Source organism: Lissotriton vulgaris, chromosome 7 (genome assembly GCF_964263255.1).
Source record: "Lissotriton vulgaris chromosome 7, aLisVul1.2, whole genome shotgun sequence".
Classification (NCBI taxonomy): domain Eukaryota; kingdom Metazoa; phylum Chordata; class Amphibia; order Caudata; family Salamandridae; genus Lissotriton; species Lissotriton vulgaris.
Window position 1 is genome coordinate 1,022,032,124 of NC_141695.1, and position 21,690 is coordinate 1,022,053,813.

General features: G+C 49.1%; 1 protein-coding gene across 1 annotated transcript in view; it reads left to right on the forward strand.

Moving 5' to 3' along the window:
- The window catches only part of SLC23A1 (solute carrier family 23 member 1), a 479,920-nt gene extending 459,974 nt beyond the window's left edge, over positions 1–19,946 (forward strand). The window contains exon 15 of the mRNA XM_086931444.1: positions 19,680–19,946. Within this exon, the coding sequence (XP_086787570.1) occupies positions 19,680–19,921 (242 nt within the window). The 3' untranslated portion in view covers positions 19,922–19,946. The remainder of the gene's footprint in view (positions 1–19,679) is intronic.
- The last annotated feature ends 1,744 nt before the right edge of the window (positions 19,947–21,690 follow it).

Consider the following 21,690-nt stretch of genomic DNA (forward strand, 5'->3'; position numbering starts at 1 on the left):
GAGAATGCCAACAAGGGACTTTATTTCAAATAATTACTTTCCAGCACAAGATTTTGTATTGAATCCTCACTAAATCTTATCTGAGTAAAATAGGGTACATTTTCAACAACGGAAGTCCAATCCTTGCAAATGAACTTCATGTTGATTTTACAAACGGCGTGGCTAGCAGCCGATGAGGACGGACACAGCCTAGTGTGGCTCCCGACCCTCAGCCCGGTTATCCTGAATTCATCCGTGACCAGGCGTGGGATCCCCGTGAAACTCGGGTCGATCCCACGGCTACCATCTGTGCCTGCTCTGGTTGAGTACCGAGCCGGCTGGACGACTACAACGGGCGGAACGGACTGCGGAGTGCCCGACTTGGAGAGGTGCAAAATGGCGGCGTGAGAAATCGCTGGCGGCTGCTGGCAAACAACAGGTCTCTCCTAGTGCCCTGCGGAGCGGAGATTGCGGACCTATGACCGAGCGAGTGGCGATTTCACCCTGACTTGGCGCCCCAGTGGATCCGGCCCTCGTGAGCAGCGGTGCGGAGCTCGGGAGGCCTGGTGGAGTCCCGGACCGGGGGCGGCAAACTCTACACCCCGGCTCACGGGCCTGCAGCCCGGGAAGTGGAAACCCGCTCAAGCGGCGAGAACGGAGCCGCGAACGCGGGTGTCTCAGGCGGCGGATCCCGCGGCACCAGCAAAAATTAGAAGCTGGGTTGGGGCACTGCGACGGCCAGCAACTGCCGATGGCGCCGGCCCGGAGGCCCTGTGCATAGGAGGTGAGGCGGTAGCGGGGACAACGAGTTAGGAGTGGTGGTTGAGAGCAACCAGTGGGGTGCCTGGACATCATCGGCGGGGCCCTGCTTCACTGGGACCTGCGCTGTGGGCCCCGGCATTGGCCCCCATAGCCGCACTAGTGCAAAATCCGGACGGCGGCGCACTGGGCGCAGAGAGCACTGCTGCGAGGGCACCCCCGACTCCCCATGAAGATCGTGCCCGATCCCTGGCTTCGAAGACCAGCGGAACAGCGGAATTAAATTGTAGGGGGCTACACGAGGGTTCTGGACTGCCTATGACAACACCGGTGTGGAGCCCCCGCACTCCCCAGTGTGAGCCCCGGAGGACCAGCGACAGCAGAGAAGGACTCGACACCCCAGCATTGGGCCCTACTCTCCCCCCCCCCCCCCCCCCCCCCCAAGTGGACGGGAGTGCGACCGGGGGGACCAGAGCGGCGGCCATTACAACACATGACCGTGACGAAGAGCAGCCTAGAGGTGAGGAGCCCAAAGGAAGTAGCCGAGGTCCCCGAGCAGGGAGAGGGATCCGAATGCAGCTGGGCCCCCGTGCGGGGAGGGACGACCGCTGATGCCTCTACTGCTCCCCTGAGTAGCAAACGCACCTCCATAGCGATAAGTTCCCTGGAACCCGACAGACGCGACCGAAGGGAAGGCGCTAGCACCTGCGGCTCAAGAACCGCCACCACCCTGCACGTCGGCCGACTGCTGGGAGAGCCAACTGCCAACGGCTGCCTCGGCGGAGCCGGCTGATCCTATAGGGACAAAATGGGTAAACCACGGGGACGGGGGCCCGACCACGGACACCCCGGAGAACACTCAACAGTCCCCATCAGAGCTGCAACTGATGCAGGACAAGATCCTCGACGCTATCGCTGCCACAAAGGACGCCCTACACCGGGATATTGCCCAAGTGTCGACAGGGCTGGGGCTCCTGAGAGCTGACCATGGAAAATTGGCCGACAGGGTCAAAGAGGCTGAAATCACCCTGAAGGACATCGTGCCGGAACACAAAGCAACGAAAGGGATGCTTGCCGAAGCACTAGATCGCATACAAGCACTGGAAAGACGGGCGGAGGACGCCGAAAATCGCAGTCGGCGGAACAATGTGCGCTTAGTAGGCCTTCCAGAGAAAAAAGAAGGGGCGGACATGGTGGGATACTTAGACGACTGGCTGAGAACGGTGGTGGCCCCGGAGGGCCTGTCCCCCTTCTTCACCATAGAACGAGCACACCGAGTCCCGGCTAGGCCCCCAAAACCGGGACTACCCCCTCGACCGGTGGTGATCAAACTACTCCACTACAGGGACAGGGACTGGTTACTGCAGCGTGCGAGGGAAATGGGTCCCTTCCAAGTCGATAATAAGAACGTCACATTATTCCCGGACTACACCTTTGAAACCCAAAAACTGCGTGCTTCGTTCCTGTCCCTTAAGAAGGAATTGCGCACGGAGGGACTACAATACTCGCTCTTATTCCCGGCCAAGCTGAGGTTCCGTGACAATTGTAAGTGGTGTTTTCGACTCGCACGAATATGGTCGAGTCTGGTATCTATGAACCGCAAATGACGAGTTTAGTAAGTGTGCGCAGTTTCGCTGTGCTAACTTAAACCGTTCGTTTGTTATGTGGGTTTTTCATCTGTACCCACGGGTTCCATCTTAGATACGGCATCCATTTTATCTCTTGCCCTCAAGTAGCCAGCGAACGGACGTTGTCCGCTTCGCGACCCTGGGACTCCCAAGATATTTGCGGAAGACACATGTCCTTTGTAAGTGTCTTTATGACGAGGGGGATGCTACTGTAAAGCAGATGGCGCCGCTCGAGGCTCATCTTGCCGCACGGACTTATTGTCTCAGCCGTGCATCTCATTAGGCACGTCCCTTTGATGCCTGTATCTCGTGTTTCTCGATACCTCCCCTTTTTACACCCTTTCCGATCTCCCCACTGTCTCCGTCTTCCTCTGCACCTGTCCCTGTTCCTATTTCGATCTGTTTTACTGCTGATTGGAATGCACTAATGTTGGGAAGATGGGTTTTTACAGTTGGGAACCGCCAAATGTTTCCGCACTTATGTTCCGGACCTCATGTGTTTCAAAGTGACCAAAGCGACCCCTCTGGGGGATAATGGTGGGAACCGGGTTGTAAACCTTTGTGTACCATGTTGTCCTATGGGTAAAAACTGTATAAAAGGAGCGATCCACAGAACCAATTTGAAGCAGTCTCCCCGAACTACACTCGATGTACTTCCTGTGATTTCTGTGTTCCCTGCAGCAAATAAACCTTGAATCTTTGACGTCGAAGGAAGTGTCCCGTGTCTCTGTGATTCGTACGCCGGAGCAGGTTACCCACGAAGGTTTCAGGTGTTGTGCCCTGGCACCGCTGGGTTCTAAATAACCCAGTCCTTCAGTTGGCGCCCAACGTGGGGCTGCATCAGTGGTACCGGTCCAAGCCCGACGATCGTGAGGAACTTCGTGTGAAATCTCCGAGGGAAGGTGCACTCCGCTTCATCGATCCTGTTGTCGAAATAAGTGGCCCGAAGACTTTTCCAGCGAAGATTCCCGCCTCCTGACGGCTGCGACGGACTGCTGCCCTGACTGTAGACCTGTTTTGGCGCCTGGCGTAGACCTTGGTAGAGCGAGACGATTGACGGGCCTTCCTGGTGACGCCATCGATCTTTGAGTTAAGTATTTGTGGGTCGCTCCCAGAGTTCTTGGTTGTTGACACTTTAGCGAGTGTTTTTGTTGTTAACGCTGTGTGAGTGTTTTTGTCGGTGACACTTTGCTAGCGTACTTTGTTGTGTTGTTTGACGACTGCAGCCGCCAAAAACCGAGGGTTTTGTTCTTTGCTGGTGCTTGGTAAATCCCGTAACCCTTGAAGTTTGTGAAACTCGGCTAGTGTGCAAGATGCCTGGTCGCAGTACTTCGTTTAGTTGTTTCAGGCCTTGTGGTACGGATTCCCGACTGGAGGACTCGTGTCCGATACCTCCGGTTGGAACTCCCACTTATGAGCTCTATAGTAAACATGGGCTAGGCCCAATTACCTTTAATGATTATTGGATTAAATACACGAAGAAGGACGGCGACCTTCGTTGGCCACCTCATGGTAGCTTCGAGGCCCCGATCTTAGATAATCTAGAGATTAAATTGTTCGAAAGAAAGTCAAGGCCGGCCATGTTTGATGCCTTTCGGTTGTGGCGCAAAGAAGCCCGACAGAAAGAAATCAGGCAGACTAAACGTAATCAGCGAGATAATGTTGCTACCATAGTGAAGAAAGCAGAGCAATTTCAGCGTGACAAGGAGGTTAAGGATAAGGAAGTGTTTGACAGACTACAGCGTATGACCGTAGATAAATGTTATCCCGCTTTGCCTACGGAGTCGGAAAAGAAGGAAGAGCCAGTTGAGGATCCTTTAATGTCTTATCTTATGAAGTCGCCACCTCCGTACGTACAGGGTACCGCAGCCCCTGTGATTCCCCCTGTACTTGTTCCTGCACCTATTCTTCCTTTGCCTGTTCCTCAACCTGCACCCGTTCTTCCGACTGTTCCTGCTCCTTCGTCTGTTTCTATTCCTACTGCTCCTCCGCTTCCACATACTCCTGCTCCCGCTACTGCTCCTGTTTTGTTAACTCCTGCTGTTGCTACTGTTTCTACTCCTTCTCTTGTTAGTCCTGTGTCCTATACTTCTCCCTCTACTCGTAGTCGCAATTCTCCTCTTGCGGCTAGCTTCTTTCATTCGCTCGGACCTGTTCATGGGTCCGCTGGTTCCGATGGTCCTCAGAGACGTAGTCAGCTTCCTGGAAACAGAGAACGCGTTGCGCTATATAATATGGCGATGGGTTGGATGGTAAATCCTCTTAGAAGTCCACCCCGTGTTGTCCTCGAAACATTTCAATATACCAACCCAGAGATATGTGTTTGATGAAATGTGTAAGTTCCTTCGCGATCAGATATCGGCCGATGCACCTGACGAGGTGCTGACCGCCCTGTCTGATCTTCAGCTTCAGTTCGCGAATGGACTGATAGTGGATACCAACGTTCGGCGTGCTGTTGAGCGGTTGCTATCCTTTCGTCCTGCTCCGATACCCCATGCATTGTTTGTTGAGGATATTGAAAAACAGCCAGACGAGTCTGGCCAATATCCCATGCGTGAAGTTCCACCGGTTTGGATACCACCTAATCCTAATGCTCAACCTCCGACGACAGTGGGGCATTTCCAGAGAATATGGATACATCTTCCATGGAAACGCTCGGAAGTGTTACAGGTGAAGCAATCTTTGCCTGACCCGCGCAAAAATCCTACAGGGTATTACAAAGAATTATCGCAGCTCGTAGATGCTACGGTAATGAATCTTGCCGATATCGACATGTTGTTTGGCAATGTCGTACCGCAACCGGTATGGGCTAAGATTCGTCATGAAAACCATCCGAATGAATTAGGTGGTGCTTGGGCTGCTATTGTAGCGGCAGATGCCGGACAAACGGCTGCTGCTAAACCCGACCAGTTGATTGTTGATCTTCCTCAACGAATAATAGCGTTAATGAAAACTCTTATGCCAGCTATGAGGGTAAACTGGGACAAATTGTCAGCTTGTAAGCAAAAGAAGGACGAGAGTGTTTCCGACTTCTTCACGAGGTTCGAGGAAGCATTTGTTGACCATAGTGGACAGGATATGGGTACCGAGGGTGGTCAGCGATTGTTTGTGGATAAATTTGTTTCGAACTTATTGCCCGATTTGAGCAATAAATTAAAGAATTCGGAAAGTGCATGGGCCGTTTCCACCTCGGCTCAGATATTGGCTACGGCACAATATTATGAGAACAGAGAGAAAGAAGAGAACGACCGTGCTGATAAAAAAACGAAAGAGCTAAAAACTAAAGTGTTATTGCAACAAGCGTATCCTCCGCGTTCAAATCAGAATGCGTCTCAACAGAATAGATCACAACCGCAATCAAACCGATCCCAAACTCGTAATGACTCCTCTTCCCAAAGATCTTCGTTAGGGTACAATCAATGTGCTTACTGTAGACAAGAGGGTCACATTAAATTCAATTGTCCTGTTCTAAATGAACGTAATAGTGGTAACTCGTCTAGAGGAGGTCGTGGTGGTTCGCAGCAGGCATCACGTGGTAGGGGTCGTGGTGCTCAGAATGATCGATCTGATAACTCCTCTAATTCTAATAATTGTTTCGATCAACGTGGATCGTCGCAAGGACGATCTGCGCAGTACAATGTAGATGATTATTACGTCGATCAGGGAACTGACGACAGTAATTACTAGGACAGCCATAGACAAGGAGAGGGAGTGGTATCAGTTCCGGTTGATCAGAGAGGGCCTTACGTCGCAGTTGCTACATCGGGCGTCGTTGAGCCTTTTCTGTTGGACACTGGTGCAGCGAAAAGTTCTATCATGCATTCGAAACTCCCTGGCGCACCTTTGTCTGGCTTAACAAATGTTTCCGTTGGATTCTCTGGCGCCCCCGTTAGCAATCCAGTTTCGCGCCCTTTGCCCCTTACAATAGGGCCACGTGAGCTTCAAGCTCCGTTAATTTTGACTACTGGTTGTGGTGAAAATCTTTTGGGCCTGGATTTGCTTAAACGGTTGTATGCAACTTTGTATTGTTCTCCTGCGGGTGTAAAGCTTACGTTAGGTGAGAGGGTTGTCTCTCCTATGTATTTGTCTCTCGATAAGCTTCCACCGGAATTGAGTTCTCTTCCTGCGTCTTTGTGGGCAACAAGTCCAAACGACGTGGGCCTGCTTGATATCTCCCCTTATGTTGTTCAGTTGAAATCTAATGTGCGATTGCCACGTATTCCCCAATATCGTATCTCCCTTGATGGTGAACGAGCACTGTTAGCGATCATTTATGATTTGATCGAGAAAGATGTTATTGAAGAGACTCGGGGAAACGTGTGCAACAGTCCTGTACTGCCCATTCTTAAACGTACTGATCCTTCAAAACCGCCAGTTTATCGCTTTGTTATCGATTTACGGGAGGTGAATAAAATTGTGGTTCCTCAATTCCCTGTTGTGCCTGACATCACGGCGCTACTGACTCTGATTCCAGCTTCTGCATCATGGTTTTCGGTGATTGACTTGAAAAATGCGTTTTTCAGCATCCCGATTGCCGAGGAGAGTAGAGACCTTTTCGGTTTCTCTCTCGGTGGACGTAGCTTCCGGTTCAAACGCGCTCCTCAGGGCTACTGTGAAAGTCCATCGATTTACAGTCAAGCCTTGAAGGGTCAACTGGATGCGTTTAGGTTGCCGGTCGGTGCGGCCTTAATCCAATACGTCGACGACTTATTGGTGGCTGCTGATACTCAGGACATTTGCAAAATTGCTACGGTGTCGTTGCTGCAACATCTCTGTGAGTTGAATCATAAGGTGTCCCCTTCTAAACTCCAATATTGTTGTCAAGAAGTAACCTATTTAGGTCACTTATTGTCGAAGGAGGGAAGGAGGTTGACCCCAGAGAGAATTGCAGCGATGGCGCGAATGGCTGTGCCAAACACCCAAAGAGATGTGCGTGCCTTTCTAGGTATCACGTCGTACTGCAGGCAATGGATTCCTAATTTTTCATTGCTAGCGAAACCATTAGTGGCTCTTACGTGCAAGGATGTTTCAACTCCTTTACCATGGACGGAAGAATGTCAGAAAAGTTTTTCTGAACTGCGTGATTCATTGTGTTCAGCTCCTGTGTTGGGTACTCCTGACTACAGTAAGCCGTTTACATTATATGTTCACGAGAGGGAAGGTTGTGCTTTGAGTGTCTTAACGCAACCTTTTGGTGGTAAACAGCGTCCATGTGCATATTTTTCCTCGACCTTGGACCCAGTAGCTAGAGCATTGCCGAGTTGTTTGAGAGCAACTGCGGCAGCTGCGGTCTCCATCCGACAATCAGCAGGATTGGTCATGGATAATATGCTTACGGTGATGGTTCCGCATGCAGTCGATACTCTTTTGAATCGTACGAAAACTCAGCACTTGACGAGTGCAAGGTTGTCTGGGTACGAGTTGACGCTGTTGGCAAGCCACATTCAAATAAAACGTTGTAATGTTCTGAACCCGGCAACTTTGTTACCAATTAGCTCAGAGTCAGATGAAATAACAGAACACGATTGTTACTTGAGGACTGAAGAGGAAACGAAAGGTCGAGTGGACCTTAAAAACACCCCATTGGAAGATCCGGACGGTACACTGTATGTGGATGGGTCATGTTTTAAGTTGCCGAATGGCGATGTGACTACTGCTTATGCTGTTGTAACGTTGAATACTGTTGTTGAGACTGCAAGATTAAAACAGAATTCTGCCCAAGCTGCAGAGCTGATTGCTCTTACTAGAGCATGTGTGTTAGCGAAAGGGAAACGTGTGAATGTGTTTACCGATAGCCAATATGCATTTGGCGTCGCACATAGTTTTGGACGATTGTGGAGAGAGAGAGGTTTCTTGACGACGCATGGTACGAAGATTCAGCATGGACAGCTTGTGAATGATCTCTTGGATGCACTGACGTTGCCTAAGCAAGTTGCGATTGTTAAATGTAGTGCGCATCGTAAGGTGACGGATGATGTTGGTCGTGGTAATGCGTTTGCGGATGAGAGATGAGATTGCTAAGGAGACTGCCCGGAACCTTAGCACTCGAATGTATGTGACGAGTTCGGTTAGGTGGCCTACAGAATCGAGTATGTGTGAGGACACTATCGAGAGTGTGAAAGCAATTCAGAATGAAGCCACCGACACTGAAAAGACGAAGTGGAAAGAAAGTACGGGAAAGTTGGATGCGAATGGTTGTTGGATTGATTTGTCTGATCAGAAAAGATGGATGTTACCCGATGCGTATGTGCTGGCTGTTGTGACAATGGCACATGGGTTAGCACATATTAGCGCGAAAGGTATTTGCAAGTTGCTATCTCCTGTGTGGAAGAATGATGGTATTACGAAATGTGCTGAACGTCTGGTGAAGAATTGTATGGTGTGCATGATGTACAATCCTGGCAAAGGAACCCCAACTCCTCCTGGCAGTTTTGCTCCCCCTTCATGTCCCTTTGAGGTGATCCAATTGGACTTCATCCATATGGAGCGATGCAATAACCTGAAATACGTTTTAGTTGTGGTTTGCGCATTCTCCCGATGGATCGAGGCCTATCCTCTCAAAGACAATACTGCTTTGTCTACTGCGAAAATCCTACTGAAGGAATATTTTCCTCGGTATGGAATGCCTAGAGTCGTGTGGTCAGATAACGGAAGTGAGTTTGTGGGTAGTGTGATGAAGAGTGTGTGTAAGGGCCTTGGAATTAATCAGAAATTCCACAGCGCCAATCATCCCCAGTCAGCTGGATTGGTTGAGGGGTACAACGGCACCCTTAAACTAAAGTTAGCGAAGATTCAGGCTACGACTGGTCTTTCGTGGCCTGACGCTTTACCTTTAGCATTACTGTCAACTAGGGCGACTGTACACTCCCGAGTAGGGCTTAGTCCCTATGAAATAGTGTTCGGCCGTCCTGCGAATGTGTGGGGGGTTCCTAGGCCAGGAATATTCTGTGATCTTGAGTACCCAATGTTGATCGATTATCTACATGACTTGACTGCTAAACTGAGGTTAATTCACCAACAGGTTTACGACGCATTGCCGACGCAGACGGAGGGTCCAGGCCACCAGCTCCAGCCCGGAGATTGGGTGGTGACGAGAAATTTTTCACGCAAGAATAACCTGGACCCGAGGTTTACTGGACCCTACCAGGTGCTCCTGGCCACGAGGACTGCTGTTCGTCTCGAGGGACGCAAGAATTGGGTGCATGCCACCCATACCAAAAGAGTCCCCATCCCGTAGCCAGCAGACTCGTGGGTGAGGAAAGGCATTGCATCAACTGAAACCGAAGGATTGCCGGCGTTTGTACCTTTCAGCGACGCACAGCCTGTCGGAGAATCCTCAGTGCAGCAGAAAGACACTGTTGAACAATTGTCAGCAAAAGACTCAAGACCAAAACATTCAGCTGATCAACAGGACGCTGTCCCTTCAACGGATCCTTTGTTTGACGAACAGACACGTCCTGGGAAAACTCGATACTTTTTGCGATCTAGCACTAAAGACTAATAAAAGATCCTGCTTTGTTGTATTGACAACTGCATTATCCCGTTTTCCGTGATCAGTTTTGAACATTCGTACCATTGTAATTATTTTGTATATATACATTGAGCTTCGTTCCTTACACCTTTTTTTGCTTCCACAGCTGAGAGACATTGTTTTTGTTTTGCATATATATTGTGCATTAAAGGCCGTAGGGCCGCGCGCGTACTTCCTTCTGGATAGTAGGTCTTGACGCTAGGTTAAAGGCCGTCGGTTCCTGGGAACTCCTAGGGATTGACTATTGCTACACAGAACGAAGTGCGTCAAGAAACGTTGCGGACGGTCGTAGGGAATGGCATTCTCGAAGCTAATGGATTTGGAAGGAGCTCAGGCTCATAGATTCAAGCTGCAGCAACTCAGTCGTACCAAATGTTTTATATTCCAACTGTTCGTATAGTTTTTGACTGCTTCTGCATTATTGGCGGGTGGGGTGTATTACACGATGTCTTACTTCTTACCTTCTGTTACACCTACTCCTACTCCTGACCCTAAACTTATCTCCACTGTTTCTCCTCATTCCTTTCATATGTTACCAGAACACGAACAGGCTAGACGTGTAGAATTCCGCAACAATTCCTTTATTCAGCTCCTTCATCAGCATCAGTTAGTGGTTAACACTACTAATTGTTGGGTGTGTGGGTTGATGCCACATACTACGGATAAGGGAATTCCATATCTGGTGTTACCGTATAGTTCCCAAGGGTCTGCTCGAGCATTTCAGACAATGTTTCGAAGCGCACTGGGTTTCCACCCCATTCGAGAACCACGTTCCCCCTACTCTGGTCCTACCTCGTATCAAAAACCTTTGTCGATAGCAATAGAGGATTTAGATAGCGATATCTATGATCCCTCGCTTATTCCCGAAGAAGAGGTACAAGCCTATAGGGTCCTAAGTAGAGGTGAATATAGTGCGTTCACCAGTGAAAAGCAGCTTAAAAGCTCGCCTCCAATATGGGTCGTACCCCACACTGGTAATTTTTGTCTCATGGGTCGTGGCCGAAGATCGCAAGCCCGACTTGGAGCGAGTGCTTGCACTGAAAATTACATTCTGCCGATGTTTTCGTCCCCTGTGTTTCTGGCTGCCAAGGGTACATACTTTATCTGCTATGATCGTGCATACGCATGGTTGCCCGCTGACTACATGGGCTCATGCTTCATTTCAAATCTGTTGCCTCCGACGTTCAATGTAGATGCCGATTATCATAAGACTAGAGTTGTGAGAGGCGTAATTAGCGAAGAGGATACTGCCGGTCAAGAGGCAGGAGACTTTTTTAAGGGTTTCCTCCCGTTTTGGGGACCTATGGTTAATAGTAGGAACCTGAGACAGTTGACTCGGGTGGTAGAATCGACAGCTAATATTACTGCCAGTGCCCTTGGTAATATCACCACTGAACTTCAGGCGGATAGACTTATGACGTTACAAAACCGTATGGTTTTAGATGTCATCTTAGCAGATCGAGGCGGGGTATGTAAGGTGATCCATTCGAGCTGCTGCATTTTCATTCCAGATAACGCTCCAACTGTCTATCAAGCCATCTCGAGGTTGCATAAGATCTCCGAATCCATACACGTGGATGTAGGGGATTGGACGCTACTTGGATGGTTTTGGGGTTTGATGTCGACTTGGGGTTGGAAGATTCTGATGATCATCGGAGTCGTTGTGGTGTTCCTGTTCACGTGTTGCCTTTGTGTGCAGTGCGGTCCTGCCTTATGTGGCCTCTGTGCTACAACGTGTATGAGACAGCCACCTGTTACCAAGGGTACTCGGTTGGACAGAGCTATGCTACAGCAACATCTCGATGGTCTGATGAATATCGAATATGATTCCGACTAGTGCTTGCCTACATGAGGGCAAAAGGAGCGTCTGAGGTTCCGTGACAATTGTAAGTGGTGTTTTCGACTCGCACGAATATGGTCGAGTCTGGTATCTATGAACCGCAAATGACGAGTTTAGTAAGTGTGCGCAGTTTCGCTGTGCTAACTTAAACCGTTCGTTTGTTATGTGGGTTTTTCATCTGTACCCACGGGTTCCATCTTAGATACGGCATCCATTTTATCTCTTTCCCTCAAGTAGCCAGCGAACGGACGTTGTCCGCTTCGCGACCCTGGGACTCCCAAGATATTTGCGGAAGACACATGTCCTTTGTAAGTGTCTTTATGACGAGGGGGATGCTACTGTAAAGCAGATGGCGCCGCTCGAGGCTCATCTTGCCGCACGGACTTATTGTCTCAGCCGTGCATCTCATTAGGCACGTCCCTTTGATGCCTGTATCTCGTGTTTCTCGATACCTCCCCTTTTTACACCCTTTCCGATCTCCCCACTGTCTCCGTCTTCCTCTGCACCTGTCCCTGTTCCTATTTCGATCTGTTTTACTGCTGATTGGAATGCACTAATGTTGGGAAGATGGGTTTTTACAGTTGGGAACCGCCAAATGTTTCCGCACTTATGTTCCGGACCTCATGTGTTTCAAAGTGACCAAAGCGACCCCTCTGGGGGATAATGGTGGGAACCGGGTTGTAAACCTTTGTGTACCATGTTGTCCTATGGGTAAAAACTGTATAAAAGGAGCGATCCACAGAACCAATTTGAAGCAGTCTCCCCGAACTACACTCGATGTACTTCCTGTGATTTCTGTGTTCCCTGCAGCAAATAAACCTTGAATCTTTGACGTCGAAGGAAGTGTCCCGTGTCTCTGTGATTCGTACGCCGGAGCAGGTTACCCACGAAGGTTTCAGGTGTTGTGCCCTGGCACCGCTGGGTTCTAAATAACCCAGTCCTTCAAAGCTCCGAATAATAGTGGATGAGAAGGCTTTGTTCTTCACGACATCAGCGGAGGCGTGGGCCTGGTGGGACACTTACAAGGCTGGAACAGACGGGGCCCGCTACAGAGCCGAAAGCGAGCTCCAACGGCTCCAGCAGCGCCCGGCAAGGCAATCCAAGCGGCTCCGGAAGCATAGACAAGAATCGAAAAAGCCGACGGAATCCCAGACAGGAGAGGAGCGAAAAGCAGCACTACAAGCAGTGAAAGAGGTTTCTGGCACAGCGTCAGCACCACTGGAGAGAGAATCGAACTCGGAGGAGCTGCGAACAGGATCGGAGACTGAATTATCGGAGGGGGAAAGCACAAAGGACCCGAAGGTCACGCCGCAAACGTCGGAAGAAATCTTCGGCAGCTGACTATGGAACATAAAGATCTGGCAAGGACGGAAATGGCTAGTATGGCGAGCATGAACACTTGAGCAGGCAGTTGTGAGACTGGATTACGTGAGTCTTGATGCACATTACAGGGCGGGGGGAACGGAGTGGGCAACTGAACGTAACAGAAACTAGTACACGGACCCAGAGGCCCATAAGGCCGCCGTAGTACAGACTACGGAGTAGGAAGATTTGAGAGCGCGTTGCTCTCTAGTTTGGATGGGGATAGCTCTTTTGCAGTTAGGTCCTGTTCTGGGGGGGGGGGGGAGCCCGGAGAGGTTGGGGTGACTCAGGGCATAGTTGGGGGGGAGATGGGGGGACTGAGCTGAGGGGGGACAGAGCTCAGAGAAGGTGTTCTGAAAGTTCTGAAGCTTTGTTGGGGGTAGGCGGGATTGGTGTCGAACCCGTAATCTGGTCACGAAAGGGAATGGACCTGGGCCGAATGCAACCGGACAATGGATAATGTGGGGTCATTAAAATGTATATCCTGGAATGTACGGGGTCTGAACTCAATGGCAAGGAGGTGCAAAATACATTCCTACTTAGTCCGCAGAGGGGTCCACATAGCCTTCCTACAAGAAACCCATCTAACTAAAAAGGAGGGTGTTGCACTGCAAAGGAGATGGAGGGGTCACCTGTTCTACACATCATACTCAGCATTTGCTAGGGGAGCCCTAATTTGGATTCCAGCGGGGGTTCCCTTCCAGGTCACTAGGCACACGGTAGATCCCGATGGGAGATTTGTAGCAGTCGAGGGCTTACTTAGAGGCCGCCATATAGCACTCTGCAGCATTTACGCGCCAAACGTAGAGCAGGCATCATATTTCACTAGACTATCTGGGGTATTGGCTACCTATTTCACCGGGCCGGTGCTGATGGGAGGGGACTTCAACTCTATAGAGGACACCTCATTATATAGGTCGCACCCGCCACTGCAGACATCCCCGATACATCGACTGGCGAAGCACAGAACGAACTGGCAAGCGCAGTGGGGCCGGACAGATGTATGGCGCTTACAACATCCAACGGAGAGGGATTATTCCTTCTATTCCAGCTTACACGACTTCCATGTCCGCCTAGATGCCTTCCTAGACTCCCCACCGGTACTACCAGTGGTAGTCCGGACTGAATATTTAACACGCACGATATCAGATCACAATCCTTTGCTCTTAACGCTTGATTGGATGACCGAGATTGCGCGGATCCCGACGTGGCGGCTCCGGCCTGATACGTTGGATGACCCGCCATTCCGAGCCGCGTTAGAGGACAGGATCTCCCAATACTATGCAGAGAACGAAGGCACCGCTTCCTCCAGAGCCATAGAATGGGACGCGCTCAAGGTAGTGGTAAGAGGACATTGTATAGGGAAGTTTGCGGGCGCGAAGAGGACTTTAATGGATGATTTGGATAAGGCCGAGAGGAAACTGAGAACGGCGGAAAAGAAACGGCCTAACCGCCCCGAACTCCAAGAAAGGGTATGCACAGCGCGAGAGGCAGTGGTGGTGGAGGTGGAGGTGGAGCGCCTCCGCAGCTTCGATTACAAGACATACCTGACTAAGACTCTGGCCGAGGGGGATAAAGCGGGAACGCTCCTATCCTGGCTGGCCAACCCTGGCAGAGGCAATTCCCCAATTCTGTCCCTGAAAGGGTCGGATGGCGTGGTCTACAACACTCAACTGAGCATATTGAACTGCTTTAGGGTATTTTATGAACGGCTCTACAGACGGGAGCTGGAGAACCAGTCCGAGGCAATAGACGCCTTGTTGACCGAGGTACAACTACCCCACCTAGACCAAGACCAAGCTGATGCCATCGGAGGCCCGATCACCCTGACAGACATCAGGGGTGCAATTAAAAGAATGGCGCGCAATAAGACACCGGGAATGGACGGTTTGCCCATTGAGTTCTATGGGAAATATATAGATCTACTAGCCCCAAGACTCCAAATAATCTATACCGAAGCCAAAGCGAGGGGCACGTTACCGCAATCGATGCGCGAGGCGATAATGATTCCCCTTTTAAAACCGCGTAGAGAAAGCACTGACCCGGCCTCGTACCGACCGTTGTCAATGTTGACGGCGGATTATAAAATCTTAAGTACAATACTGGCCTCCAGGCTGGTATCGCACATGCAGGGCCTAATCCACGGGGACCAGTCGGGATTCATTCCAACCAGGAACACGTCGCACAATATCCGTAGACTACTTCGGTTGTTAGCGGATCCTCCACCAAACGCGAGAGCCCCCATGGTATTGCCGATCGATATAGAGAAAGCCTTCGACAGCCTGGAGTGGAGTTACTTATACAAGGTGATGCAAAGATTTGGCCTGGGCGAAGGTTACATACGGTGGACGAGGGTACTTTATGCGTCGGCGGGAGCCAGAGTGAAGGTGGGAGCTTTGATATCGGAGCGCTATGAAGTTCATAGGGGAACTAGGCAGGGGTGTGCACTTTCTCCCCTACTGTTCGCTCTAGCAGTAGAGCCTTTAGCGGCACTGGCTAGAAGCGGCGAATACTATCGCGGTTTGGAGGTTGGAGGGACCTGACACTATATATCATTATACGCAGATGACCTCCTGTTGTTTTTGGACAACGCTGAAGAGGCAGTGGAGGGTGCTGAAGAGCTCCTGGCGCGATTCAGAGAGGTCTCCGGTTTAAGAGTGAACTGGGCAAAATCTTGCCTCTTCCCCATCCGAAAATCGGAAGAATGCTCCCTGGTCCATCCCAGATTACGCTGGGAGCCCGACTGCCTACACTACCTCGGGGTGTACATCTACCACGAGCCCGCAGACCTATTGGATGGTAATATAGGCCGCTGCGTCCGAGCGCTGCAGGGCAACATGTCTTTCTGGTCTACCCTCCCCCTGTCCATGACAGGCCGGGTGTCACTGCTCAAAATGATAGTCCTACCACGATTGTTGTACTTCTTTAGGACCCTTCCCATATGGATACCGGGAAAGATCTTTAAACGCCTGAAATCCCAACTGGTGTCATGCCTATGGGGAACGGGCAGGCGAAGAATAGCGTTGGCGACTTTGACCCGCCCAAAGTCCGAGGGGGGACTAGCAGTTCCAGACTTCGAGCTATATTACCTGGCCGCACAACTGCAGTTCTTCACGCAGGAAGTAGCGAGAGTGTACCGGGGCCCGGAACAGGAGAGAGACATTGGCACCCCCCGCCATGTACTGGCATATATAACCCTACAACAAAAGTTGGTGCTGGGAGGCCTATCCCAGGAGGAACGGACGTTGAGGTTATGCTGGAACCTCATGCAAAAGCGAACCGGCCCGGAGCATCCCTATGCGCCCGAGATCCCGATAGGCATGATAACAGCACTACCGCATGGTGGAGACTGGTCGAGAATCAAACTTTGGGAGGAGGCTGGCCTACAAATGGTGGGAGACCTCTTCGATGACGGGGTACTAATACCCTACCAGGCTTTGCAGGAGCGGTACGACCTCCACAGAGGGGACTATTTATTGCACGCAGCCGTAGTGAGAGCTATCCAGGCACACTGGGGGGAGGGACTGATGGAACCCAAGACCACCTTAGCATGTCAATATACGATGATGGCGGCGGGGACATTCAAGGCGGTTACGTGCCTTTACTCCAGAATGCATACCGAAAATATACAACCCCTCACGCGCCTTAAAACTCATTGGGAGGCAGAACTGCAGAAAGAAATCCCTGACACAACATGGTCCCAACTGGTTCGGAGGGCCATGAACAGCACCAGAAACGCCCGCTTCCAATTAATACATCTCTACATTATCCACAGGGCCTACCTCACCCCGCTCAAAATAGCAACGTATTTTGGCGCAGAAGACGCAGCATGCCCTAGATGCGCGCAACTACGCGTTGGTCTCCTACATATGCTGAGAGACTGTCCTCACTTGCAAACCTACTGGAGGGAGGTGGGTGACACCCTGAACGAGGTAGCGGACAGAGAACTACAATATGACGGTGCAGTGGCGATTCTACACTGGTTTCCGCACACACGCAAGAATAAACTGTCAAGCAAATTCATAGACATGGGATTAATTATTGCAAAGAGAGAGCTGACCAGGGGGTGGAAAGCAAGGGCAGCGCCAACACACACACGGTGGCTGAACAAATTCCTGAAATGGGCAGCGGCGGAGAGCACGATTAGGTACCAACTGGCCCGTCGTAGTTCAGATGAGAAAGCTCGGGACGCGGCCATGGCGTGAGAAATCCTGGTTCAGGCTCTCAGGGATAGCGCAGTGGAGAGCGAAGAGGAGGGGGAGGCATAGAATCAGGGACCCTAGGGGAGGCGATCCTGGGCCCAACACCTGCACCAGACACATGCCCACTTCTTGCTTTTCGATTTAAGACTCCTAGCACTTCCATCACTACGAGATCTTCCGACACCAGACACGGGTACAGACACCAGGGGGGGGGGGGGAGCAGAGGAGGAGGGGGGGGGGGGGGAGAGGACTCTCAGTAGCCACGAAGGACATGTTAGGGAACTCATGGCTCTTGGGGGGGAGAGGGGTGAAAAACTAAAAGCAGAGAGCGGGAGGCCAACTAAGTTGACTGCGCTACCCAATGGGATTAGCAAAGTACTGCTAATACGTGAAACGTCGCCCGACCTCCGGGATGTGGGTTGTACGGCTGTGTACATGATGATTGGATGGTGTCTAAGGATCTGAGGCCCCGCAACGCAATACTACAATTATGTTGTGATATTTACATCAAACTCTGCAATAAAAATTGTTTTAACAAAAAAAAAAATGTTGATTTTACAAACTTTAATTTTATTTGTTTTATACTGTGTTCTCACCAGTGATTGTTGAAATTGTACCCTATTTGACTTCTGAAAAGCAATATATAAATTACGTTTTTTATCCAAAAATGTGTATTCCGTGTCTTCCTCATCTCCTATTTTCTTTGAGTGTTTATACATCTAAGCTGTTCTAACGCTCCTTTTCATGCATTTTATATGTTTAAATTGTTTAAATTGATGCAGCCTCTGATTACTCAGATAAGATTTAGTGAGGATTCAATACAAAATCGTGTGCTGGAAAGTAATTATTCGAAATAAAGTCCCTTGCTGGCATTCTCAACTATATACTGCATATACTAGCCCAAGCCCGCAAGGGTAAATTTGGGTTTCCCCACTCCTCTGTCTGATTAGCACCAAAGCAGACACCCACGTGCAATTGTGCAACGGTGCATGCGCTGCAGGGACGATTGTTTATGTGCAGGAAGAGACACCTTCCTGCACATAAACAATCGTAAAAGGCAATATGCTCTTTCTATGTGTGCTGCAGAATGCAGCGCACATAGAAAAAGCAAAAAACGAGGAGAAAGAAAAGTATTTAACCTCGTTGCACCAATCTAACAACTGCTTTGGCACTGCCTCAGATTTACAAACCCCTGTAAATCTGGGGCAGCGTAAAAAAGCAATGGGTGTTGCGGTGGCACACTCACAGCAACACCCATTGCACGCCCCTTTGATACAGAAACCTGTGTGAAAGGGTATGATATTTACAATGCAGCGTTAAGCCGCACAAAGTGGCTTAGCACTACATTCTAAATATGGATCAGGGCACTACACAACCCGAGCGTCGAAAAAAGCTACACTTTGATGGCACAGTGCCCTTGTAAATTTGCGCCCTTGTCTCAATGTGCAGAGTTTTCTGCTATGGATAATGCCAGACAGTAGGATTTGGCTGCGGAATCTCATGGCAATCTCAGGAATACATAGTTTTCTATGTCGATTCCTGGTACTCTGTGAATCCCAGAAAATAAAACTACACTTGCATGTAGGTGTGCATTTGTGAGTGTAGATTTACTACTTTCTCTGTGATCTGGGAACTTATTCTTCAGGCACTGACACTCCAAGCCAAGAGGAAAATTTACTAACTTGATGCTTGTTGCAAGAATCATGTTTGGAATTATGACATAATCTTCCTTCTAGCTTTAGAGGTATCCCTGTCCACTTTTCCAAGAGTTATTTAGAGTTTGGTGGATGGATTACTTTGGTACAAACGTCTATCTTATTATAAGTGCCAAAGGATGTAATAGACTTGTGATGAGGCATTTTTAATCAAGACAGCTATGTCTTTTGGATGACGTAGAACAGGAAAGTAATTATTAGCTTTTATGTTGTCATTGAAAGAACTATTAGAACATTGGAATGTTGGGAGCTGCATTGAAAATAATGGAGTGCTCCGGTCTTCTAATGGCTGGTAGAAGCCCTGAGCTCCAACATCCTAATGTTGTACTTCACTGCTGTTGCTGTGAACAAAGGCCTCACTGAGGCTCCCTGAGGCCATTGTTTTATTTGTTAGAACATTCTGCCCTCTAGTTGTGGAATGTTCTTATAGCCTTATAGTCCTCCGTAGCTTCGTCTCGGGCCTTTAATGCTGGAGCGGGCATTTAATGGCTGGTACAGCCCACTACGTCAGGTTATAATGTTAAGAAGACGTTCCTGTTTTTTGTAAGATCTGCACCAACCATATTACCATTCATAATATCAACATGCGTATCATTACCATTCATAATATTACCATTCATAATCTACCCTTTCATATAATTACATTCCGACTGTCATTTACAGGAACTCAAGAAGAACGTGGACTGATACAGTGGAAAGAAGGCGCGCACGCGGACAGCGAACAGTCTCTCGAACATAAAACCTATGACTTTCCATTTGGAATGAACTGGATTAAGAAGAAAAAGTGTTTTCAATATATACCGATTTGCCCAGTTTTTAAGGGATTTAAATCTAGAAAACATACCAGTTCGGCTGAAATATTACAAGAAAATACAGATGATGTGATCATATTTACAAAAGTCTAAATAAAGCCCTTTTTAAATCTGCAAATGTTTATTCTAGGTTGAAGCAAAGAAGTGTAATCGTTGGGGGCATTGGGAGTTTCGGTAAAAGATGACTGAGGATGACAGTTGTGTTTCTTCTGAATGGTATATTTCGCATCTTTACTCGAATAAAATGGAAAGGGAACTTCTACAACGGAAGATTGCTATTTAAAGTTTGTATTAGTAATTTTCTAATGGTAATAATAATAATAAAAAACACATCACAACAGAACACTGCACTTGATCTTAAGCCTCACTAGGAATATAGGCTCAAATGTATCGGCGCATTTTCCCATAGACAGAGAATGGGGAAAGACTGTTACATCAGGCCTATATTTCCGGTTAACCTTCCCTGACTCCTATCACTAGAGCACTCCTGCTCAGTGGCAAACTCAGGACCAGCGAAACTGAGCAGGGCATGCAGCATGTACCTGGTTTAGGAGGTCGAGCACGTGTCGCCTGGTAATTCATTATTTCTTAGTGGAAACTCCCACCTTAGTCCCAGTTACCGACCCTACATCGAAATTAGCTGCGGAAAACCAGGCCTCATCTGCATGCACCACATGTATGCCCTCAAAATGGGTACTTCAGAAATCCTGATTCAGCTGGCACTGGGAGCTACTGGCCAAATCAGGATTGCGAGCGGTACAGGAGACTACACACGCAAGTGTTTTATGAGCAAGCATTTCAGGTGGAAAACTTTGGTGAAATGTAAGCGCTAATTGCACCAAAAGGGGGGCAACAAGTATGGGAATCAGTGCAAAAACACTGATTCCTGCCGTTATTCCCCATTCCAAAGGGGAAAGTTGGAATATTGCAGGAAACCACACCATTAATTACTTTTCACTGCAGTATCAGTAATCCCAGGTGCTCAGTTACGAACGAGGTTAACTTTCTCATGTCAAAAGCAGTGCCTATAGATCTGCTGTATTCACTCTCCAAAAAATGCAGGACATATAATTTTTACAGATATAAGGGGAGCAGAATACTATTGACTGTGGCCTTCATAGTGTTAGAGTTAACCGCATATTACTGGATAAACCATCGGAGTCTCAAGGGTTCAGTTTTTCATCAGTTTCTGTTTTTTTGTAAACTGGAAGGGTCATGCCAAGATGAGGTGGACCAGAAGGTTTTCTAAAATGTCAAATATGTTTCAATTCTATCCATCCCTGATCTGGTCCTTCTGGGGCTGTGCCAAAGAAGTATCAGAATAATTCCAGAGGCATTCGCTGATGTTTGGCATCTAGGGGCAGAATGACTCACGCAACGTAGTGCAGCAGTCAAAATGTTGATGCTGCGTTGCATGAGAAGGAGAGAGCAGGAGAGCGCCATATTTACAGAACTATGGCACACCCCTCTCACATTGCGGGCACTGAAATTTGCTACCGTGCGCCCCACGCACACCTTTGCACTATAGTGCAAGGGTGTCTGCTTGAGTCTATCAAATATTTTGTACTGGAAGAGTACCCTTCACATACAAAATACTAAGGGGATATTTATGAGAGCTTTGCGTCAGGTTTGGGCAACGCATAGTACATGCGTGAAACAAGGCTCAGAGTCAGATTTATGAAGCCACGCTGCATGGCTGTAGTTGCCTGATAAATCTTGATTAAGGCAAGGCAGCGCAAATCGCTGTGTCACCTTACTCTGCGCAAGGGAGGCATTCCATAGGCAGTGCGGTGGGTGTTCCCACACAACTCCAATGGGCTTTGACGCATTCTCAGATTTACAAGGACTTGTAACTTGGAAAT